Here is a 22,532-nt window from a genome sequence, read left to right as displayed (position 1 = left end):
CCTCTCGGTGGAATGTCGTCTAATGTCTTGCAAGCATATGAATAAGTTCATAAGAGACCACATACCACGGTACGAGTAAAGAGTACTTGTCAGGAGACGAGGTTGAACAAGGTATAGAGTGATACCGATGATCAAACCTCGGACAAGTAAAATATCGCGTGACAAAGGGAATTGGTATCGTATGTAAATGGTTCATTCGATCACTAAGTCATCGTTCAATATGTGGGAGCCATTATGGATCTCCAGATCCCGCTATTGGTTATTGGTCGGAGTGAGTACTCAACCATGTCCGCATAGTTCGCGAACCGTAGGGTGACACACTTAAAGTTGGATGTTGAAATAGTAGAACTTGAATATGGAATGGAGTTCGAATATTTGTTCGAAGTCCCGGATGAGATCCCGGACATCACGAGGAGTTCCGGAATGGTCCGGAGAATAAGATTCATATATAGGAAGTCATTTTATGTGATTTAAAATGATCCGGAAGGTTCTATGGAAGGTTCTAGAAGGTTCTAGAAAAGTCCGGAAGAAACCACTAAGGAAGGCGGAGTCCCGGAGGGACTCAACCTCCCATGGCCGGCCAACCCTAAGGGGGAGGAGTCCCAAGTGGACTCCCCTATGGGGGTCGGCCACCCCCCACATGGAAGGGGGGAATCCCACCCAAGTGGGATTCCCACCTTGGGTAGGTTTCCCTATCACATGGAAGGTTTTTGGTTCGGGTCTTATTCGGAGACTTGTAGTCCAACACTTGGGGCTTCCACCTATATAATGAGGGGCCAAGGGGAGGGGGCCGGCCACCCAAAGACCACAAGGTGGCCGCACCCCTTAGTGGCCGGCGCCCCCCTCTCCCAAACCCTAGCGGCCCTCTCTCCTCCACCACATCCCGCACGCTTAGTGAAGCTCCGCCGGATTTCTCCACCACCACCGACACCACGCCGTCGTGCTGTCGGATTCAAGAGGAGCTACTACTTCCGCTGCCCGCTGGAACGGGGAGGTGGACGTCGTCTTCATCAACAACCGAACGTGTGACCGAGTACGGAGGTGCTGCCCGTTCGTGGCGCCGTGATCAAGATCTTCTACGCGCTTTTGCAAGCGGCAAGTGATCGTCTACCGCAGCAACAAGAGCCTCATCTTGTAGGCTTTGGAATCTCTTCAAGGGTGAGACTCGATAATCCCCTCGTTGCTACCGTCTTCTAGATTGCATCTTGGCTTGGATTTCGTGTTCGCGGTAGGAAATTTTTTGTTTTCTATGCTACGTTATCCTACAGCGCCTCCATGGCATACTTCCACGCCATCGCCAATGGCCATCAACGGAAATGCCTGATCCCTCGGCTCATCTCAGAAAGCGGGGAGCTTTCTGACCAAGCAGACTTGGCGAAACATGTCTATAGTTTTTACCAAGGGCTGATGGGGTCCTCTGGGGAAGAGAGGGCCTTTTCCCTAGACCACGATCTTTGGGTGGGCAATGGAAAGATCTCAGAGGGTGAGAACCTTGCGAGGTCACCTTCACCCCGAAGGAGTTAGATGCGATGCTGGATAGTATGCAACCTAACTCTGCTCTGGGTCCGGACGGTATTCCGGTTCTGTTCTTCAAGAGGTTCTAGGAGGACTTGAAAGGACCGATTCTACAGATCCTGAATGACTTTGCCCTGGGGAGGGTCGATATCACGAGATTAAATTACGGTATCATCTCGCTGATACCGAGTGTTAAAGGGGCTGATTGCATTAAACAGTTGAGGCATGTTGCCCTGATAAATGTCATATTCAAGTTTGTAGCTAAAGCGTATGCGATTCGCCTCATGTCGGTAGCTCAGTGTACGATTGATAGGAGTCAGACAAACTTCATCCAACGTAGAAGTCTGCATGAAGGGGTGCTCGCCCTTCATGAGATTGCCCATTAACTTCGGGTGAAGAAGCTTCAGGGTTTGGTCCTCAAATTAGACTTTGAAAATGCATATTATAGAGTCAACTGGGGAATTCCTGAGAGAGGTACTTTTGAGAAAGGGATTCTCTGAACTGGTGGTAAATCGTTTGATGCAACTTGTGTCCGGGGGACGGACTGCGGTCAATGTCAATGGGGAGGTCAGGGCCTTCTTCAGAAATGCACGAGGTGTGCTGTCTCCAATTCTGTTCGACTTCATGGTCAACTCCTTGGTTGCCATCATCTCCAGAGCCAAGGAGGTAGGACACTTACTGATTCGGGGGGGGGGGGGGGGGGGTCCCCCATCTTCAGTACGCGGACGACACCATGATCCTTCCTGAGCCGTCTACTCAGGGTGTAGCGAATCTCAAATTTCTCCTCCTCTGTTTTGAAAATATGTCAGGTTTTAAGATTAACTTTGCAAAGAGCGAGGCGATTGTGACAGGGGTCACAGAGCCAGAGAAAAGGAGGATAGCTGATGGCCTGAATTGTAAATTAGGCCTGCTCCCGTTACACTACCTATGTCTTCCTGTGAGTGACAGAAGGCTTTCCGTTGCGGACTGGAACCCGGCAGGGGCTGGTGTGTTCATTGCCTTTCGGGAGATCTTAAAGAATAGCCTAGTTTGCCTTTGCAACCCAATGTTGGGCTCTCTGGAATATTAGAAATAAACTAGCTATTGAAGGCTCCCTAATCGCCAACCCGGCTGACGCACTTTTCAAGATGTCTATCTATATGCAGAGTTGAAGGGCTGGACGTGGCGCTGGACGAGGTTAGGAGCCTGTAGGCGAGGATGAGGACATGATGGTGCTGGACCGGGTGCCTCTTGTGATGCGTCCTGCAGTGTATCGCTTTTATAGTTGTGCTGTTTACATCCGACTGCTACTGATTTGACTTCATCGCAACGCGATTTACATTTGTCGCCACTGAATCATGAACTCCGGCGAACGAGTCGACGTACCTTCAGCCGAAGTTAAACTTGTTCGATTCGTTCTCACCGTCGCGCAAATCGAGTTGTAGCTCGCTGTTGCCACCGTCAGGAGCTTGTTGTCGCCGCCACTACCTCTCACGCCGCCTCACCCATGACGAAGTTGGTTGAGGCGGACACAACAAGTTTCTATCGGCGGCGGCAACAAGCTACAACTTGATTTGCGATTTTGCGCGGCGGCAGCAAGAATGATTCAGACAAGTTTGACTCTGGCCGAATGTAAGTTGATTCGTTTGCCGGCAGCCTTGATTCGGTGGCGGCAGGCGTGAATCACGCTGCGGTGAAGTCAAATCGTTGAAGAGTCTGAGCATTGGGAAACATGCCCGAGAGAGGAGGGGGAGAAAGATAAAATGTGCGTAACATTTTGGTCACTTATCGTAAATAAACAACCAATCCATGCTTTTATGTTCTGCGGAACCAAGCCCACATATTTATACGAAAAGTTGGAGCAACTACACGTATTTATAGCAAAAACAAGAGCAACTTCACGGATCAAAACAAAAAAAAGCTGAAACGGCTCCAATTTTTCAGAACCATGGAGTGGGGGGGGGGGGGGGGGCACATTTTGCCAGATGTCCTAACTATAAGGGGTCGAAGGCAACCATGTTTGTTACTCCAAATTAATACTCGATCAATTGTACCAACACCACACGAGTTAGACCGATCAACCACCAGGATCAAAACAAAAAAAAGCTGAAACGGCTCCAATTTTTCAGAACCATGGAGTGTGGGGGGGGGGGGGGGGGGCACATTTTGCCAGATGTCCTAACTATAAGGGGTCGAAGGCAACCATGTTTGTTACTCCAAATTAATACTCGATCAATTGTACCAACACCACACCAGTTAGACCGATCAACCACCAGCCCTTCTTCCTTGGTTTCCTGCACAATTTACCAAATCTTCTTCCCGGCCGTGCCTGTGTTGCGTGCTGCTTCTGCGCGTGCCTTAAGCTTGCGCGAAATCGATGGCGACCAGAGCATACATCGGATTTGATCAATGGGATAATGTCACACCCCTTATACTAGTAGTATCATCTATCTACTCGGAGTTGGAGAGTTGGGGGCCACCAGCAGCTCTGCGAACTTCATCACCTTGGAGACGCTCACCAGCACCTCGTAGGGCGTGATGTCCCCCGTCACAACCACCTTCTTGCTCTCCAAATCGACCTCAAATGATGATACACCTGTACACACAAGAACGAAAGGAAGAAGTGTTAAAAATGGTAGGAGCTGGCACAGCTGACTGCCTGACTCGCTGATTAACAGATCTTCACTGAACTAGATTCTTACAGCAGTACAGCTATTTAATCTACTTAAAAGTGATAGAGCAAGATAGAGGAGAGGGGTGTGGATGTGGGGTACTGAGTTTCGATTGCGCTGCAAATCTAGCGTGCACGCTAGATCATATGCATTTTTCTAGTTCATGTTGTCAAGTTTCATCATGTTTAAGAAATCGGTGTCCGATTTACTGAAAAACAATGGACGCTATCTACCGTGTCATTTCTATGCAAAGAAACTATTTTCTTCTCTTATTGTTGCTCCGACAGTGAGCCGTACGATGAAGGTGGTGGCATACCACCTGGTACAAGGCCAACTCAATTATGCCACAGCAGTACCAAATCTTGGCCACCGACTGGCGGTGCCACTGCCACCTAAAGTTTTCCCAGAAAAGGCAGGCAGACTTGCACATGTGCACAGTACCAACATGTGCAAATGCGAATGCGATGTATGCATCGGCCCGTGGTCGCCTACATGCGCGACCAAAACGACACGAGAGCCAACTCACTAGGAGCAGAGGATGCCCACTGGCTGCTGCCAATGATCTGTGGCGAACATGTATCACCAAAATACTTTGTGGAACACATTGCTGCGTTTACTGTTCACCATGATCCAAGCAGCGAGGAGCAGAGCAGAGTAGATCTCCCTTTTGGTGTTTTGATAGCCGGTTGTACACCCTCCCTCTATCAAGTGTCTGGTTCTAACTTAAATTTAAGGGATTTGCTAGTTGAGAACTAGCATCGTGCTCGGTTAAGTCTTACACCATTTAATTTGCATCGTAATTCGAGTTAGTCATGAGTTACAACATGACTTGAGATTTAATAACATCATCTTACTGAAACCGAAGTTAGTTCTTAGTCGACTGAGAAATAGTCACACCTTAAATTTAAACTGAAATATGAAACCAACAGTGGGAGGGACCACCGTTATATTTGATATAGGAGGTGGTGCGTCTCGAACTCTGGCTGTTTAGTAGAGCTTCACATGTACTGAGTCTTTCTCACACCCTTAATTTAAACTAAAACGAACTAGAACCAGGACACTTGTTATCTGAAACTCCATATAGATAGAATGAGTGGGGAATCTCGATGGGAGGAAGTAGTATATTTTAACTAATTAGCCATCTGACTTCTTGACAAAACTATTTTGAAACCTAATCTCTAGATTCGTCATCATAAAAAATGGAGCTAAAATTGTGCAGGTCGGCGCCATGGAAAAATGACGCCGAAGCACATCGGCGCCAAGACACAAGGCACCGAAGTAAGGTCAGCGCCAATTGCAATGGCGCCGAACTACCAAGGATATTTCTGTGTTGTTTTCCCTTGGCGCCGAACGAAGGGTTGGATTTTAAAATAGTTTTGCCAAGGGTTTGATAAGGAACTAGTTTCGTCTAAGGGTCAAATTTGTTTAAAAAAAACCAACTGTATACTGAAATTTCAAAATGATTGGAGACGCGCAGAGGTCAACCTGCCTGCCTTGCCCCGGCACATTTTTTCTTCCTGCGTCTGACAGGTCGTGTCTTATCTCTGCTCCAAATGCTTCTCAACTTACAGACACGATGCTCCGCTCGCATCCCGAGGAGACACCCATGTGGTGTACGTTGAAATATTATCCGTTCTACAGATTCGTGCCATTTCACAGTCATTGATTACTTCGAGATCTATCCTTGTCTTTGTTATCCTAATACAAAATACACGACCTTTTTCTATAGCTAAATACTCCTAATAGGAAACGCACACTTGGATGTGTGCCAAGCATGAACATACATGAGGAGATGTTGAAGGGAAGACAGAATTAGCAATTCCTGCCAGTATGATTCCAGCCTTAACTTTTTCTAAGATAGCTATCATTTTTACACTGTTCGTGCAGATTAAGTAGGCATAGAGAAAATTAGAATAAGATGCGAGGTAGAAGTACTGCTCTATGTTGTGTGAGTTCGCAAGCAATTGCAACGAGATAATCAAGGAAGGAACAATTGGGCAACTTGACCCTCCGTGAAGAATCAGCCAAGTTTATGGTTTGATCATCAGTTGTATAAATCTACAATTTCGGTGTCGGGAGTAAAAGGATAGGACCTTTAAGATAGCAAGTACCACAACATGATCGTACACTTTCGGCAATAGGGCCTATCAAAAGAATCCGAACACTACCCCAAAAAAGATTTAAAAAGTACCTTCCATCTTGGAGATGTGCTTCTGAACTTTCTTCGCACATCCATAGCAGTGCATGGACACCCTGAGCTCCACTGTCTGCATCGCCGATACAACAGAAAAAACATATTATGCTAGTGAATACTAGCAGTCTCCACATGCTCTGCAGAGGTATCTCAGAGACATATAGGGTGTTAAAATTCTTTACCTTTGGCTCGAGATGGAAAGCAAGAGTCTTGGCCCCAGCACCGAAATCCTTGAGCTTCACCATCTCATCGAGCTGAGCACTCACCAGGGCCATCCCCTCGTTCTCCTCATCCTCCTCATCTTCGACTGAATGTATGCAGACACAGGCGTTCGCGCACAGGGAGAGTGAGAAGCAATCCAGGACCTTATCTAGGCTTAGCTTCCTCCCCATCTCTCTTTCAACTCTCCCTGGACTCTCTGAGCTCTGAACTCTCTCTGAACTCTGAAGAAAAGGTCTGCTGCTGCAAAGTGCAGAGACCCCTCCAAGAAGAAGTGCGTATGTAAAAGGGCGTGAGAAGAGACAAGTACGCGCGCTGAGCTAACAGACCTACCAAAGCACTTGGGATGAAGCAAGGGAGGAGAATATATATAAGCAGCGGTGGTATTAAAGTGGGCTATTGCTCAAAAGTCTGAAGCAACTCCCGATGAATACAATTAGAGAGAGAGAGATAGCTTTTGTTTGGGTGCAAGACAGGGTCATGCGCCGGTTTGACAAGGGGACAGACTAGCTGGTAAGCGCTCCATGTGACAATGTGCCTGCTTATTGGCACTAGCACTCGTGGAAATGTGGAATTATGCACACACACACACACGCAAATCGCCATGCCCATGCGGACATACGCATTGAGCTGAAAGCATAACCATAGAATACAGCTCAATCATGCGTGCCAATGGATGGCTGGCCTTTAGAAGCAAGTAACCAAAAACATGGAAAAGTTGCAGCTAGTTTAGACATCACAGATTGCCGCATACGTGTCTTTCACTTGTGCACATCGGTGACCAGTACTGTATGTTTGTTTCTTTCCGCTCGGTGGGGAATATGTATGTGGCAACGCACGTAAGCACAGCGAAAGGCAACATATATAGCTAGAGAAGCAAGACGGCGACAATTACCATTGAAAACCATATCCAGCTTTGCTCTTGCACCGACCGAGGGGGCAAGGGTTTAAACAAGGGCACACGGGGGGATATAAAACGCCCTTCGATCCAATCACCTCCATTGACGTATGCCACAGCGCGTCGTAGGCCACGACTTATGCGAAGCACGACCATTCAGCCTTGCATATTGTCACTATATCTATGCAGACTTGACAAACTCCATGGCGATTCGCTCACGCAGATCGGCCTCGACGTGGTCTAACTGTAAATTGACCGACTAACTAAGTTGACCGTGTGGATACAACCGTTGGTCAACGGGGGAGGGTCCCTCCATGATGTTAAGTAGATGAGACCTCTGTAACTTTTTTTTTCACTCGGACAACGCCCTGTTTAGTCTGAGGGTTGGTTTGGTTCTCGGCCGTGTGGATATAGATACACTCTATATGTGTATGTGTTCACACAAAAATGTAGGCCTGCTATGCGGGTGTAATTCATCTGTTCCATGAAATTTATCTAAGGTTTATAAAAATTTGAATGTATCTAGACATTATTTAGTGTGTACTCCCTCCGGTCGGAATAGATTGACGTGGATTGAAGCAAGATTGGCCTGCACGCTTAGTAGAGCCTCGTCAATTAAATCCGTCCAGAGGTAGTAGGACTGTAGGTACATCCAAACCTAACAAATTTCGGAGAACTCTCGTGGGACGAGGAAGTACATCTTTCACCGGAGGCTGGCTAGTTAATGCATGAACTGAAAAGAGAAGAATCTCCCATTGCTCCTCCCATCTTGTGTTGTCACCTATCTGCTTGCCGAAAGCTAGCGTAATGCGCATCGACTAGGTTTGACAGGATCCAGACTGGGCTCCATCCCCTCGACTGATTGATTAATCAGGCATGTTTTTGTAGCTATTCGCGGCATCATAATCGCTTCCAGCTTTGATCAACGGTGGCGTGGCGGGGAATCCAGCGGCGGGCCTCCATGATTTAACCGTTTGGCGCCCCAGTGTGTGCATCTAATCTACTGTACTCTGCTGCCGATCTCTATCTGAAAGGTTCATGGGTGGGTGGCAATGGCCCTAGCTAGAGACATGCATGGCCGGCGGACCCCGCCCGGTACGAAATTATTGGCTGGCCGGAGGCGCAGGTGAGGCCGTACGCTTGCCCGAGAGGGACGGGGTGTACCATCTGCGTTGCCCCGTTGTGGATCCAGCGCATTTTTTTTAAATAATACACTTTTTTTTGTTTATTTCAGAAATAATACTCGGTTTTGAGATATTTCAGAAATAATACACCGTCGGGTTCGTTGAACCCGAAATTTAAAACTCGGGGTAGAGGAACCCGAAATTTCAAAATCGGGGTAGAGGAACCCGACTTATTCTTTTGGCGGGAGGGCGAAAAAGGAAAAAGAAAAGGAAAAGAAAGAATCGGGTTTTAGAAACCCGATATTAGTGAATCGGGTTAGGCGACCCCGAGATTCCCACATATTTCGGGTTACTCTACCCCGATTTTTGAAATTTCGGGTTCCTCTACCCTAATTCTGAAATTTTGGGTTCCTCTACCCCAATTCCTTCTTTTTCGCGCGGAAACAGGATTAGTCGGGTTCCTCTACCCCGATTTTTGAAATTTCGGGTTCCTCTACCCCGAGTTTCAAATTTCGGGTTTCCTGAACCCGACAGTGTATTATTTCTGAAATATCTCAAAACCGAGTATTATTTCTGAAATAAACAAAAAAATGTGTATTATTTAAAAAAAATTCGCGTGGATCCATCCCTGAATTATGAAGCCAACACGATCTATGACATGTTTTCAGCATCTTCTGCCCCTCGCCAGGCATGTCCGGGCCACAACCACCCTAGTTGTATGTGGATGCAATCCTGTGAAATGAAACGCAAGACATTTCACCAGAAGTATGGGCTTCACGGAGACGATGTGTGACCAGCAATAGCCAACAGACCAATAGTGTGAGTGTAAGGGCATCTCCAGTTTGCGACCGTGCGGTCCGACCCTAAATGATCGGTCTGTCTACGTGGACGAACCACATGTTCAAACTATGTCTCCATGGGCCCGCCTAGCAGCGGGCATGAGACCGCATTGCTTCGGCTGCATCGCTTCGGGGCGCATCGCTTTCGCGACTGCTCGTGCCGCAACTTTCGCCATCAATGGTGCCTCATATTCGGAGGCCGCGGCGGGTCTAATGGGCGGCGGCTGGCCTTTTGCGTCGCTATCAATGGGACAATGGCACAACCTTTATGTCCCGCGCCCGCCCGTCCTTAAAGGCCACGGCAGCATCCTAGCATCACCCACACCTTCCTAGCCACGCTTGCACCCAAACAAACTGACAACACACTGTGCCACCGCTGCGACATGGGCAAGAAGAAGAACGACCACGAGGCAGAACCGTCGCAGTCGGTGAAGGAGAAGCGGCCGTTTAGGGTCCCTCTTCGTTCCGTCATGTGATGGTTGGGGCGACGTGCACCTTCCTGGCGGGTGGCGCCTCAGCAAGGCGCGGGTGCCCATCCCGCTGGTGCAGCTTTTCAGCCCGTAGCGGGAAGCAGAGATCGAGCGTCGGCTCCCCCATGTGGGACAGCTACCACCACCGACACGTAGTGCTCGACAAGCGGCGGAAGGCGGGGTTCCTCAACGACAAGGACTTCAACTTCAGCCAGCCGCCATGGCCGCGGCGGGAGTTGACGTTGCGGCCACCTACGTCGCAGCCTCCATCGCCTCCGCCACAAGACGACTCGGAGGACTACGTCGCCAACGTCTTCCATGCGATCCAAATGGCGCAACAGGAGGGTAGACAAATGAGGAGCTGAACGAGGACACTATGACGTGGCTCGGCATCCTCAAATCGGAGATGCCTCAGTCATCGCCGTCGAAGCCCTGGTATTGCCGTCGACCTCATGCCGCCAGTCCTATCAAAGGAAGAGGCCTTCAACTGGCGCAGCAGTACTCGGTGCCGCCTCCTCCACCCCAGTACTAGGCACTAGCGGCTCCTCCACCTCCACCTTCACCACTGGCCGCACCAGCATATGCTCCGCCGCTGCCGACCTAGCCATGGGCGATCCTGGACGTTGTCGACCTAAGCCAGGTGCCCAATGATGGCCGCACCGGCATATGCTTCGCCGCTGCCGAACTTGCCATGGGCGATCCTGGACGTTGTCGACCTAACCCAGGTGCCCAACGACAACGAGGAGTAGGCCAGGGCTAGGGTTTTAGCATGCCATGGCTTTTTTATGTTTTCATGTTTTATATTTTTTAACACTGCATGAATTATTTTATTTTAAAGAAAAAAGTGGGAACGGTAAAATGCATCTTGCCGCTAGGGGCACCCCTAGACATAAACAGGCGGTTTTGGCCCGAAGGCCAATTTCGCGCCCGCGACCGAGACCCCAAAAAGGTATAGGAGCACCATAGCAGGTTATTTTCCTCGTGAAGAGGTCTATCTCTATCAGACGCACGAGAAAAGCCATTGTTCTGTCTCTTCAAGCCAGATAGGATGCTGCCTGAGTGCCTATGCCCACTTCACAAGCCAGGGGACCCCTTTGCCATGTCCTAAGCCAGACGACGTGCCTGTTGTTTGGAATGATGTAGGATCAAGAGGACATGGCATATTGGCATGGGCAAAGCAGGATCCTCCTCCCTTCCCGGTTTTGTGTGCAGTTCTGAGATAATTTCCGTAGTTCTAACCAGACTCAGAGTAGTGGAGCGCATAGTAACAAGTTATATATCCCAGCAGCCCATAAGAAAAGAGGACCATAATCAGCACATGAATACGTCAACAAATGTGTTCCGTCAAAAGAATACATGACATGTGCCACTAACTACGGATGATATGCTAAGAACAGCAGTAATGGAAGATGTGGTTTGTGTTGCCACTGTAAGGTATTGATGTAAGAAGTTTCAAACAAAGGCCACGCTAGCAAAACAGCTGAAATTTCAAGACAAGAGCAGAGCAGAAGCAAGTCTAGTACTCTTGGCCACGACAAAGAGTTCACAAATAGTAACTGCCAACCTCGGGATCATCATGGCGAGAGACCTGCCAAAGTCCTAGCAATCAATAATACCGTGGCATGAGAAAGAAAGAAAAAAGGAAAATATAGCGCATTGTATACCACGAAGGTCTCACCTAACAATTTGAGTACCAGAAAACCAGCACGATCTACAAGGTGCAGGCCAGTGCATACGGCTACGACAAGAACTTGCTTACCTAAACAGTCAAACCTGCCAAGGTTGCAACGAGCAGCGTTATTACAGATTTACAGTAATGAACATATCCCTTAAATGTAGCCCCTGCATGCCGCATCCTGGCCTAATAGGAGAGTATATGACTGAACCAACAATGCAAAATCAAAATGCATATGCTTCAGAATACAGATTGCTTTTCCTAGTGACTGATGAACCTAGGGCAGTTTAAGAAGAATGAGATGCTATGGTCTAAAAAAAGAAGGATGATATGCTGGACAAATCATGACAGAATTTTTTTCGATAAAGGATGCTTTATTACTTTTGATAAGCAATTACATCCAGCCTCTACACAACCAGGGTGCACACAGCCGTTTAAATCATGACAGAATACAATACGAAATAGGTTGATTGTGTGACAGCCTGGGTTCGAAACAGGCTTACACCTAATCCCGCCTTGGTTGTCCACACACTATCATGCAACTGATCATTTGCATTTTTCCCAACTCATGCAAAATGGTTAACCTATGATTAGTTGCTTTGGAACCCTTGGCTTTACATCTGGTGGTGCTCTATCTCCCTGAGCAATGTGAGACTATTCTCCCACATGTGCTCATGCATGCACCCCCTATTGGGCTACACTTGGGCCTAACTTCCCTGACTTGTCACAGATGGTTCTAATAAAAACAAAATGGAATATGAATATGCAATGGTGCAAAACAGGAAAAGGGAGAACCTTCTTCCCTTGGAAGTTACAGTACCAACTGCCTAAACAGTAAACACATCATCTAGAGCCTACTAGGTGTTACTATAATAAAACCATTCAGATTCACACAAAAAAAAAGGTGTACCCAGTGCCGAAAGCTCCCACACATTGTGGGGTCTGGGGAAGGGAATTCTAGGGAGCCTTTCCCTTGCTTTTCTTAATTATAGTAAGTGCACTAAATAATGATGTCAGCTCCACATTAGGACTCCAAGACCACAGCTACTCGAAGGATACAAAAGAAAGAAATGTGCATACCTGGTGTATGTTGTTACAGCAAGTAAAACGAAGTGCTTCAGAGAAGAAAACAAGGGTCTCAGGACTTGGACTTGACAAAGTACTGGGCTGTGCTAATTGAGCAGTCTGGCAATAGATTGTGCTAGTTGTAGTTGTACACAACTGAAAGCTGGTTCTGTCAATTCACTTCGATTGCCACCAAACTCATTATGTTCATGATGCAAAGCTCATCTCGGAGTATCTGAAAAATTGCAAGTGATGTCAACGTGTATACTTGGTATTAACACATGGTCCATAGACCTAATGAATTCTCATGATCTGAACATACCTGCGAGGTTTGTTCTTGCGTTGCTGAAGTTCTTGATCTACAACCTCTGCCAAAAAGGTAAAAATAAACATAAAGTCATGTAATTTGAGAATAAGAGCAGAGTACTAATAACCACTTAAACATCAGAAAGACTAAAAGAATAAACAAAACATAAAAGGAGATTTAGTGGTTTCACCTGATATCTCATGGGAGTTCAATGAAACAGGAACACCAGTCACACTATGGTTTCTGCGTAGAGAAGAAACCCAGATCAGGCAATGGATACTCATCGTCCTTCTACTATACTTAGTTATCATTTGTCAAAAAGAGAGTAAGTACATGCAAGTTCAGAAAGTTCAGAAAGTAAGAAAACACATCATGGAATGTGACTTGAAATAGTCAGACCGTTGCCAGGTACTACATGGATAGAAAACCTCGAATCTGGAACAAACTAGCCAGAATGGAGAAAAGAAACATACACCAGACACAAGGTAAAAACTTGCAAAATTTGTGTGCTTGCCATTGGTGCCTAGAAAAGAATGGAACAAGCGGTAAACCAAGGAGAGGACTTTCCACCTCCAGTTTCCATTTTCCAACAATATCCAAGAAACCATACTGACTCTTCCTGTGCACGATACAATTTTTAAAACTGGTATACTGGAGTTCCCATGAAGGCAGGTCACAAAAGTACAACTTGCACAGGGAACACGAAAGTATAGAAAAATTGTAAGATGCTCCCGGACAGGTGGACCGTACGTTTGACATGATCCAAGAGTTCACATCCATCTTCCTCATAGGAGGAAATGTTCTTTTGACCAGGGCTATAAAGGTCAATTACCCGTGGTAAAAAAGGAAGCAGGCAATGCCACAATACATTTGATCCAGACAGTGACCACAGTAGTATTAGTTTCTAGGTTTAGTAAATCGCCATCCATATAATTTTATTTGAAATATATGTACACAGGTAATGCATGAGTTTGTGAACCAATTTTTAACAACCTTGCAACATTCCATATAGTCTAGATCTGATATTCAAATACGAATGTCACAATCGACTAACCTCACACTCATGAATGTTTTTTTTTTCCTTTCTGACAGAACACAAAATGAATCAAAAGTAGTAATACAGCCTTGTACAGCCGTTGATACAAAGTAGTAACACATATATCATGCATACATACTGATGTTCCCTTGGGTCGTTCAGTCTTGACCAAAATACACGTAAAAAAAGTATAATTGTGCCTTCATATATTGACTAGGGAGCAATTATATGCAATAGAAACTTTTCATTTTGAACAAAGCAGGTCAAACCTTGCCATAAACGGCAAAATTATATGGCCAAATTTACCCTGATCAATGAACAGTCAAGATTAAAAACACCCCTTAAATCCCGGAAGGCAAGCTGGAGCATCTTAAAAGAGCTCAAGATGATACAGGAAAAAATAGCTCTGAGATTAAGGTGTATCAAGCATGTTGTTATTGCAATTACACTGAAAACACCAAGCTATTTAGGGCTTTTTTGTTTGGGCTTTTAGGTGCTTTCCATAGAAAAAAGCTGGACAAACGAAACAAACGGGTTAGCTGTGCGGTAGGCTTTTGCCAAAGCAGATCTCCCTCGCACACAGAAGAAAAAGCACGGGTTGGAGGTGCTTCCCGAGCTTTTTTCCTCAGCTCCCGAACCGGTATCATTGATTGCCCTTTTTGTTTCTAGAAATTACAGCTGAACTGCCACCATGCAGTCAACCCGTTCCTTCCCTTTTCTACATGCCCAACAGTTTTTTCCCATGTCTAGCCATCCAAATCTTCACGAGCGACACAGGCAGTGTCCGACCTCGCGTGCGCGCCGCCACTCCCGACCTCCTGCCTCTCTGGCCTTCCCCGCCGGCGACCAGACTTCCTCCACCGGCGATCGGCCTTCCCCTCGGCCGGCCCTCATCCCCGCGCCAATCTCGCCTGCCTCCCGCCGTCCCAGATCCTACACGAGATCTTCCCGATCGCGGCCTCAGCTCATTCCCGTCCAGCACATCGCCAACCGTCGGCCATCGTCTCGTCGCAGATCATCGAGATCCCTTCCGTCCAAGCTCGTTCGCGAGCTCCGCTGGCGTATTTCCGCGACGGCGCGACGTGAGGTCCCATCTGAGCTCGTTCCCGAGATGGTTGATTGATCGTGGAGCTAGTTGTTAAATGGTAGGCCAGTGGGCAAAAGCATTCTTAGATTGCGCCATCATCATTGCTGATTGGAGTGTCCTAAATGAGGAATCTGAGGGACCTAAGTTAGAATGCGCCATCATCATTGCTAATTGATGTAGAATTATGCTAATACATGTGATGTGTTTGTATTTTTGGAGAATGTTACATCTGTGATGGATATATTATTTAGCGAAATGATATGAATATGTAGTTTGGAAAATGATCTGTTGGATGAATTATTAAGTGCACGTATTCTTGTGCAGTATATGCATGGTATTTCATAGTGATTTATTTTTTAATGTATTGATCAATATATTATGTATTACACATAAATCAACATAAATACAAGTTCTTATTAATTTAATATTATTTCAAACGATTTCTTATTTTACAGCCAGACAGTCAGCTAAGTTGCCAAAGAGTAAAACTCAAAACAGCAGCTTTTTCCGCGCAGCAGCTTTCCTACACAGCAGCACAGCCAGCCGCAGCCAGTCACAGCCAGCCCAAACAAAGAGGCCCTTAGCATTTATCTGATCAGGAAACCATTATCCTTGGTACGTATTATTCTTCACACTTCAGATGTTAAACTCTGACTCCACTGATGTAACAGGAATTGCGGCTAGGAAAGCACCATCTAGTTGTCGCAAATGATACAACTACACAGGGGCGAACATGAAATCTGAAACCCTGTAATATAAAGGACAATGAAGCTAGAATTTTACCTTGAGGATACTGATGAAGATGAAAGTTGAGAAGGTTGAGGATAATAACTGCCAAGATAACAAGGATGATATGTTTCCCCAAAAGACCCAGCAGCACCAGACAATGTTGGCAGCCTAATTTCAATAATATAAAATCAAATAGAGATCAAATGTGGGTTTACGTCCAATATAAAGAATAAGACAGTGCAATCCAGCAATAGTTAAATGGATGCTACACTTAACTAAATTCCTACCTATTGATTAAAAGCTCAGGCATATTCTGTAATTTTGAGAAACTACAAGGAGCATGTATACAACCATGCCTACGGCCTACCACAGTCACGCCACCATGTGTGTGCCCACAGGTGCTCCCAGTAATACACACAAGAATAATGTGGGTGCGTCAAAATATGACAGTCCTCAATGTCAGTATCCCAAGATTTAACCACATCTTTTTTTGAACTGGTTTAACCACATCTTGGCAAGAATGGATGAGAAGTGCCTAAAATTTCAAAATTTGTGCCACAGATTTAGCCTGAACTGAACACTGGCCAACTGCAACCGGCAGAACAGAACTAGTGCTAACAAGTTGTAAACCAAACACTGCAGTTATATATACTCCAACCTTTTTCAACTGCGAAGAGAGAATTGTGTGAAAGAAATAGTCAGGTCAGGTCAGCCCATTACATAAAGTTGCCAACAAGCGCATTAACCTATCTGAATAACAAATGTGAGGATCCTATAAATGTTGGAAATAATCTTGTAGTTGCTTAGTAGTTAAGCTAGCAGCACTAGTTCAGTTTGGGTTTTGCTTGTAGCAGCAAAACGCCATCTAGACATTAGCTGTACTTGGTCGGCCACTGTAGCAGGTCGGTCACTGTAGCAGGTCGGTTACTGTACTAGGTCGGTCACTGTAGCACCGACCTGAAAACCTCTATATAAGAGGCACCCTATATGGAAGCAAGAAAGAAGAAAATGTAGCAGTCTTGAGCTGCACCAAACTACTTGTGTCCACTTTCAATTTGAGTTGAGAGTGTGTGTGTCCAAGTGCAAAGAGTGAGTAGCAGCAGCTCTTAATAGTAGCTTTCATTTGGTATCAGAGCCATGGCGTTAGTTCCGCACGGTGCCGGTGTCGGGGGGAGCTCGGTGACGCTGACCTGCCCGGTGCTCACGCCGACGAACTACACCGTCTGGGCTATCAAGGTGGAGGCGATCCTTGATGCCCAGGGCGTGTGGGAGGCGGTGTCTCCGGCAGATGGCGTGGCGGTGGACGCGGCGAAGAACAAGATGGCGAGGGCACAACTTCTTGGCGCGCTGTCAGAGGACATCCTCATGTCGGTGTCGACGAAGAAGACGGCGAAGGAGGTGTGGGATAGCCTCAAGACAAGGTTCATAGGCGTCGATCGTGTCAAGGCTGCTCGTCTCTCGACTCTCCGAGGGGAGTTCGACCGGCTGTACATGGCGGAGGAGGAGCAGCTGGATGACTACGCCGGAAAGATCAGCGGCATGGCGGCAAGGTACGCGAGCCTCGGCTCGACACTCAGCGACGCCGACATGGTGAAGAAGCTGCTCGACACCGTTCCCGACCGGCTGTACAACGCGGTGGCCGGGATCGAGCAGTTCTGTGACCCGGAGGAGATGGCGTTCGAGGAGGCGCTGGGCAGGCTCAAGACGTTCGAGGAACGCTCACGGCGTCGCGCGCAAGCCAAGGGCGTCGGCGAACAGAGTGACGGCCAGCTTCTGCTCACGGCCGCTCAGTGGGAGGTACGACGACGTCAGCGCGGCCGTGGCCACAACCACAACGACAGCGGGAGCAGCGTGGACTCAGGCGCGAGGGGACGGCGTGGCAAGTGCTGGAACTGTGGCGTTCGCGGCCACTTTTCCCGTGACTGCCCCGAGCCCAGGAAGGAGAAGGCGTTTCTCGCCAACGTCGACTGCGAGCCGGCGTTGTACTAGGTTGTGACTTGGGGGGGAAATAAGCCACTTCGTGCGGTGTCGACGACCAGCGTGTTCGTGCGCGTCTAGGTGGTACGTGGCCGTGGCGGGAGTGCCTAGCTTGTCGTGCGTCAGAGAGCGTTGGTGATCTGTTGAAGGCCTGCGGCGTTGTGCGCGTTGGAGCGTGTTGTGCGTGCGGCCGGTATGTGCGGATCAAGCAGCCAAGTGCGCGTCTCAAGATGAAGTGGCAGGAAGGTGCAGGCACCAAGATTAGGGGGTGATTGTTGGAAATAATCTTGTAGTTGCTTAGTAGTTAAGCTAGCAGCACTAGTTCAGTTTGGGTTTTGCTTGTAGCAGCAAAACGCCATCTAGACATTAGCTGTACTTGGTCGGCCACTGTAGCAGGTCGGTCACTGTAGCAGGTCGGTTACTGTACTAGGTCGGTCACTGTAGCACCGACCTGAAAACCTCTATATAAGAGGCACCCTATATGGAAGCAAGAAAGAAGAAAATGTAGCAGTCTTGAGCTGCACCAAACTACTTGTGTCCACTTTCAATTTGAGTTGAGAGTGTGTGTGTCCAAGTGCAAAGAGTGAGTAGCAGCAGCTCTTAATAGTAGCTTTCAATAAAATGGAATCAGACTGATTTTCAGACCAACTATCTGGCCAATAACTACCTCGGAACCAACTAGTTCCATACACTGATGTTCTTCCTAGAGACCCCTGGCTTTGTCATATTCAGCTGCTATGTGAAGGAAAGGACATGACAGGAAGGCACATTGCCCATGTTGGATACTATACCCAGCACAAACAAGCCTTCAGCACTCCACGAATAAGTATTGACTGTGGATTGTGCTGGGAAGGAAATCCATTTATAGGACATGCACCTTGGCCCAAATAACAGTACTAACAAGACAACAAGTTTTTAAACCCATTCGTGTGCACCAGTAAGCAATACCAATCACAATTAGTTGTTGTCCTCATGAAGAAATTAGACAATAACTTTTTAAGTAGTTATGTACAAAATTTCGAAATGGGCTTCAGCTTCAATTTAAGGATACCAATCAGAAAGTGAAGCAATAGTTCTTCCGACAGCTTCATAGAAAATTAAAAACCACGCACCAAGTCAGGTGATTCATCTCAGAATTGCCACCAAGTTGGTGCGACAAAACTCCTGGCAAAGCCATACCAATTGAAGGAATATCAGGTCTGTTAGGATGCTGGCCGCTGAACTGCATAGCTACAGAAAGAATGCAATGAAAAGTTAGGATAACTGAGGATGTGCAAGTCCATAGCCTCAAATAAGCACACTTCAGAACTTCAGAAGAAAACAAACAAGAGAGTACCTCGTTATATATATCATATAACAGTGCAGACAATGAGAACATAACCCGTAGGGTAACAATAGCATGATACTCACAAGAAAAAGATGATACCAACCAAGACTCTGTATGAACCTACAAGGCTACAACTCCGCAAGTACGATGACACCTAGACCTAATCCTTATTCTGGAATGACCAAACAATATATCCCCTAAAGTTCTCTAGCATCCAGGCTAGGATTGAAAAACTAGACTAATCCACTTCTGGAGCTCCAAATATTAAAGAAGAAATCATTTGAGTTGTCAAATTCACACTAGGATGTTTAAAACTAATTCATCCATCGAGAAAATTGAACTAATCTCATTATTATACAGAGTAAAAACAAAGTTCTATTGGTTGCGTCTTTAGGATTAAATTCATATATCCCAACAATTTACACTTTATGTTTTAAAAAAACAATACACACCTGGCAATGATGCTGGAGTACCAGGGAACCCTTGGTCACGAAGAGCTTGACCACCGTCATGCGAAAAAGAAGCACTCACTGGTTCCTCCTTATCAGTTTGCCCTATTACCACAGCAGGTGCTTCAGAATTCTTTGATCCAGGAGGCGGACTGGTCTCTGCATCTTCAGTTGAACTTGTCGATGTAGCTTGTGGATGAGACTGAATGTTGTTTTTGTTGACAATGTTTTGATGAAATATCTGAGTAGATGCCCTTTGTCTCGGTTGGAGTTGCTGAACTGACCTTTGCTGATAGACTGCATCACTGAATTCAGTATCATATCCAGTTGCTTGACTAGTTGAAGAAAATCTGTTCTTTGCAGACTCACCATTGTTCAAACCACCTCCTTGGTCCCTGGATTTTGAATATTGGCTGTAGTTGTTTGATGTTGATACAGATGAATGAGAACCAAGGCTGGGCATGGCTTTTATGGAAACTGTACTACCAGAATCAACAGCATTTTCATGCCCACCAGATGGAACAAAAGGCTTCACCCCCAAAACAGGACGATATTGTGTTTTCAGAGAACTATGTGCCATATGAACGGAGGTTGTGAAGAGTTTACTAAAAATTGCAGGCGGCGCTTTTCTTCTTTGAATCAAGGGGAGTTTTTCCTTCAAAGGAATATCTTGCTCATTCTGCAAGTCTGAAGTCCGATAATAGCACTTCCCCTCACCTGCACTGGAACAAGCCTCTTCATTCTGTGATCTGGAATATGTCCTATCAGACATAGACGACAGTATCATTAGTTCTAAATTCTGCAAGTAATAGCAACAGAAGGAGAAAATAAATTTCCATATACCTATTTCTTTGCACCGAAGAGATTCCAAAAGTACTCTTCCAGTGAGGTTGGTAGGGCCTAGATGGTTTCCCTCTGTAAACATTTGGTGCATAACCTATACCTTTCAGATGATAGGTAGGAGGTTCTCTTCGGGCATTATCAAAGTTGTTATCGTCATAGTAGGAGTGGAGTTTTCTTGGAATACTTCTGTAGTTCTTGGAATTGTCATAGGAAGTGTGGGCTTCATTTGGAAACCTGTTATAGTTGTTGCTGCTTTCGTAGCGAGTAAGGGAGCTCTTTGGGATATACTTGTAGTCTGCCCTGTTACCATGATAGTATGATGGTGATTTGGTTCCTTCAAGATAACCATGGTTAACACCATGAGTTCTATCACCAGCCCATGGTCCAAAAGGAATTGTTGGCCTCCTTATCTAAAAGTATAACATCAGTACACACCAAAACAACAGAGTCAGTAAGAATACTGTACAATAGATAGATAGGGGGGAAAGGCGTAATACGCACATTGTCATGCTGAACATCATGGATATTTATCTCATCAAACAGATCATGCACCCACACACTGTCATCTTTCGGATGCCTTAACTTTTGGCCACCGAAAAACTCCCTGAATTAATAACAGGTATATATTAGGCAGACATTATGGGCCAAAATATGTAGTGAGTATAGATGGAGATATCTATTGGAGAAGGGAGACAAATTCAGACTACCAATGCCCAGGAACCTGTGCCAAGCAGTCGATGGCAATGAGTAACAAATGCAATTACATACAAGGCTGTACAATGCAATTAGATACAAGGTTGTACTGATTTTTTCATGACAAGCATGTATGCCAAGCAGCCAATGACAGGGAGTATGTTCAAGCTCTTACAACAAGCAGCACTTTGCGGCATACGTGTTCCACCTAGACAGTATTACATGATTTTCCCTTTACCTTACTCTACAATCGTGAAATAACTCCATTTTTTGCGATGAAACAATTCACTCACTCTAAATATGCAGGCGGTCCCATTAGGATGTTTCACAGTGTTTTTTCACTCAAGAGGGTCAATTTGATTGAAAATCGTGGCTGAAACTAAACGCCAGATCTGTACAGAAGAGGCTTCTAACTAGCGGCACTGTCAGAGAATTCAGATGAACAGCGCGCGGAAGAGGAAGCAAGCCAGTGGAAGATGTGAAAGGCTGGAACCTGTGGCGGGGTCGGCTGTGGTTTTCCTTGTCGTGGAAGCGATCATCGTGCATGAAGAAGGCACCAATCCTCGGCTCGGCGTAGGGCTCCTTCTTCGCCTTGTCCTCTCCGTCCGCTGCGGCTCCCCCCTTCGCCTGGGCCTCCTCCTCCTCCTCCTCGTCGTCGTACTTCCCCTCATCCGCCACTTCCTTGGCATCTCCACCACCACCACTACGCCCTGCGCCGAAATCCTCTTGCGACCCCTGGCATTTCTCAGAACCCTCGTCTTCGCCGTACAACTCGGCGGCGCCCTGCCCGTCGGAGTCGGAATCGGAGCAGACGACCACCGTCGACGGCGGCGGCGAGCCACTTCCGCCGCCGCCGCCGCCGCCGCCGCCGCCGCCGCCGCCGCCGCTGTCGTCGTCGTCGTCGTCGTCGTCGTCGTCGTCGTCGTCGTCGCTCGCCTCCGCGCGACGCCTCAACGCCAGGACGGGCGAGTCGTCGACGTCGCTCACGTACTCCCCCTCCTCCGCCGCCGCCGCCGCCGCCGCCTCAGCCATGGGCGGGAATGGGTTCAGTGGAGGGGGCAGCGAGCGGGAAGAGTTCAGCGCTAATTGGGCGAGGATGCTAGGGGTTCAAGCTAGCTAGGGTTTGAGGGAATCTGGAATGTTCGAGAGGTTTCTCGGCCTCCCTTGCTGTTCTGCACTTGCGCTTTCTTGGACTTGGCTTGATCTCACCTTTTTCTGACCGATCAGCTTCTTTTGTGTGGGGAAAGAGAAGGTCATCATTAGCTTAGCTTGGGTTGTTCAAATCCAGCGATATCGAAACTGACAAGTGGGTTGTGGGCTCGCCGTGATGGAATTTGCTGGTGGGTGCCCACATGCCATCCATACTACACCTAGTATGTGTGCCAAATCCCTCAAAAACATAAAAGGTATGTGTGCCAAACTAATTTGGTCTAT

General features: G+C 47.0%; 2 protein-coding genes across 2 annotated transcripts; both read right to left on the bottom strand.

Annotated features, from left to right (window-relative positions):
* Nucleotides 1–3,701: 3,701 nt before the first annotated feature.
* Nucleotides 3,702–7,146, bottom strand: LOC127343619 (protein SODIUM POTASSIUM ROOT DEFECTIVE 2). Its single transcript, XM_051369775.2, has 3 exons — nt 6,543–7,146; nt 6,358–6,433; nt 3,702–4,090 (listed from the first exon to the last, which is right to left on the bottom strand). The coding sequence occupies exons 1-3, from the start codon at nt 6,750–6,752 to the stop codon at nt 3,942–3,944; spliced, it is 435 nt and encodes a 144-aa protein (XP_051225735.1). The 5' UTR covers nt 6,753–7,146; the 3' UTR covers nt 3,702–3,941.
* A 4,056-nt stretch (nt 7,147–11,202) lies between these two features.
* Nucleotides 11,203–22,130, bottom strand: LOC127343618 (protein MLN51 homolog). Its single transcript, XM_051369774.2, has 12 exons — nt 21,592–22,130; nt 20,907–21,009; nt 20,406–20,815; nt 19,932–20,323; nt 19,566–19,859; nt 18,899–19,016; nt 15,864–15,977; nt 13,148–13,200; nt 12,973–13,018; nt 12,666–12,885; nt 11,589–11,683; nt 11,203–11,498 (listed from the first exon to the last, which is right to left on the bottom strand). The coding sequence occupies exons 1-10, from the start codon at nt 22,128–22,130 to the stop codon at nt 12,858–12,860; spliced, it is 2,097 nt and encodes a 698-aa protein (XP_051225734.1). The 3' UTR covers nt 11,203–11,498; nt 11,589–11,683; nt 12,666–12,857.
* Nucleotides 22,131–22,532: the final 402 nt, after the last annotated feature.

This window comes from Lolium perenne, chromosome 3 (genome assembly GCF_019359855.2).
Source record: "Lolium perenne isolate Kyuss_39 chromosome 3, Kyuss_2.0, whole genome shotgun sequence".
In the NCBI taxonomy this organism is placed as follows: Eukaryota; Viridiplantae; Streptophyta; class Magnoliopsida; order Poales; family Poaceae; genus Lolium; species Lolium perenne.
This window is presented reverse-complemented; position numbering and strand designations above follow the sequence as displayed.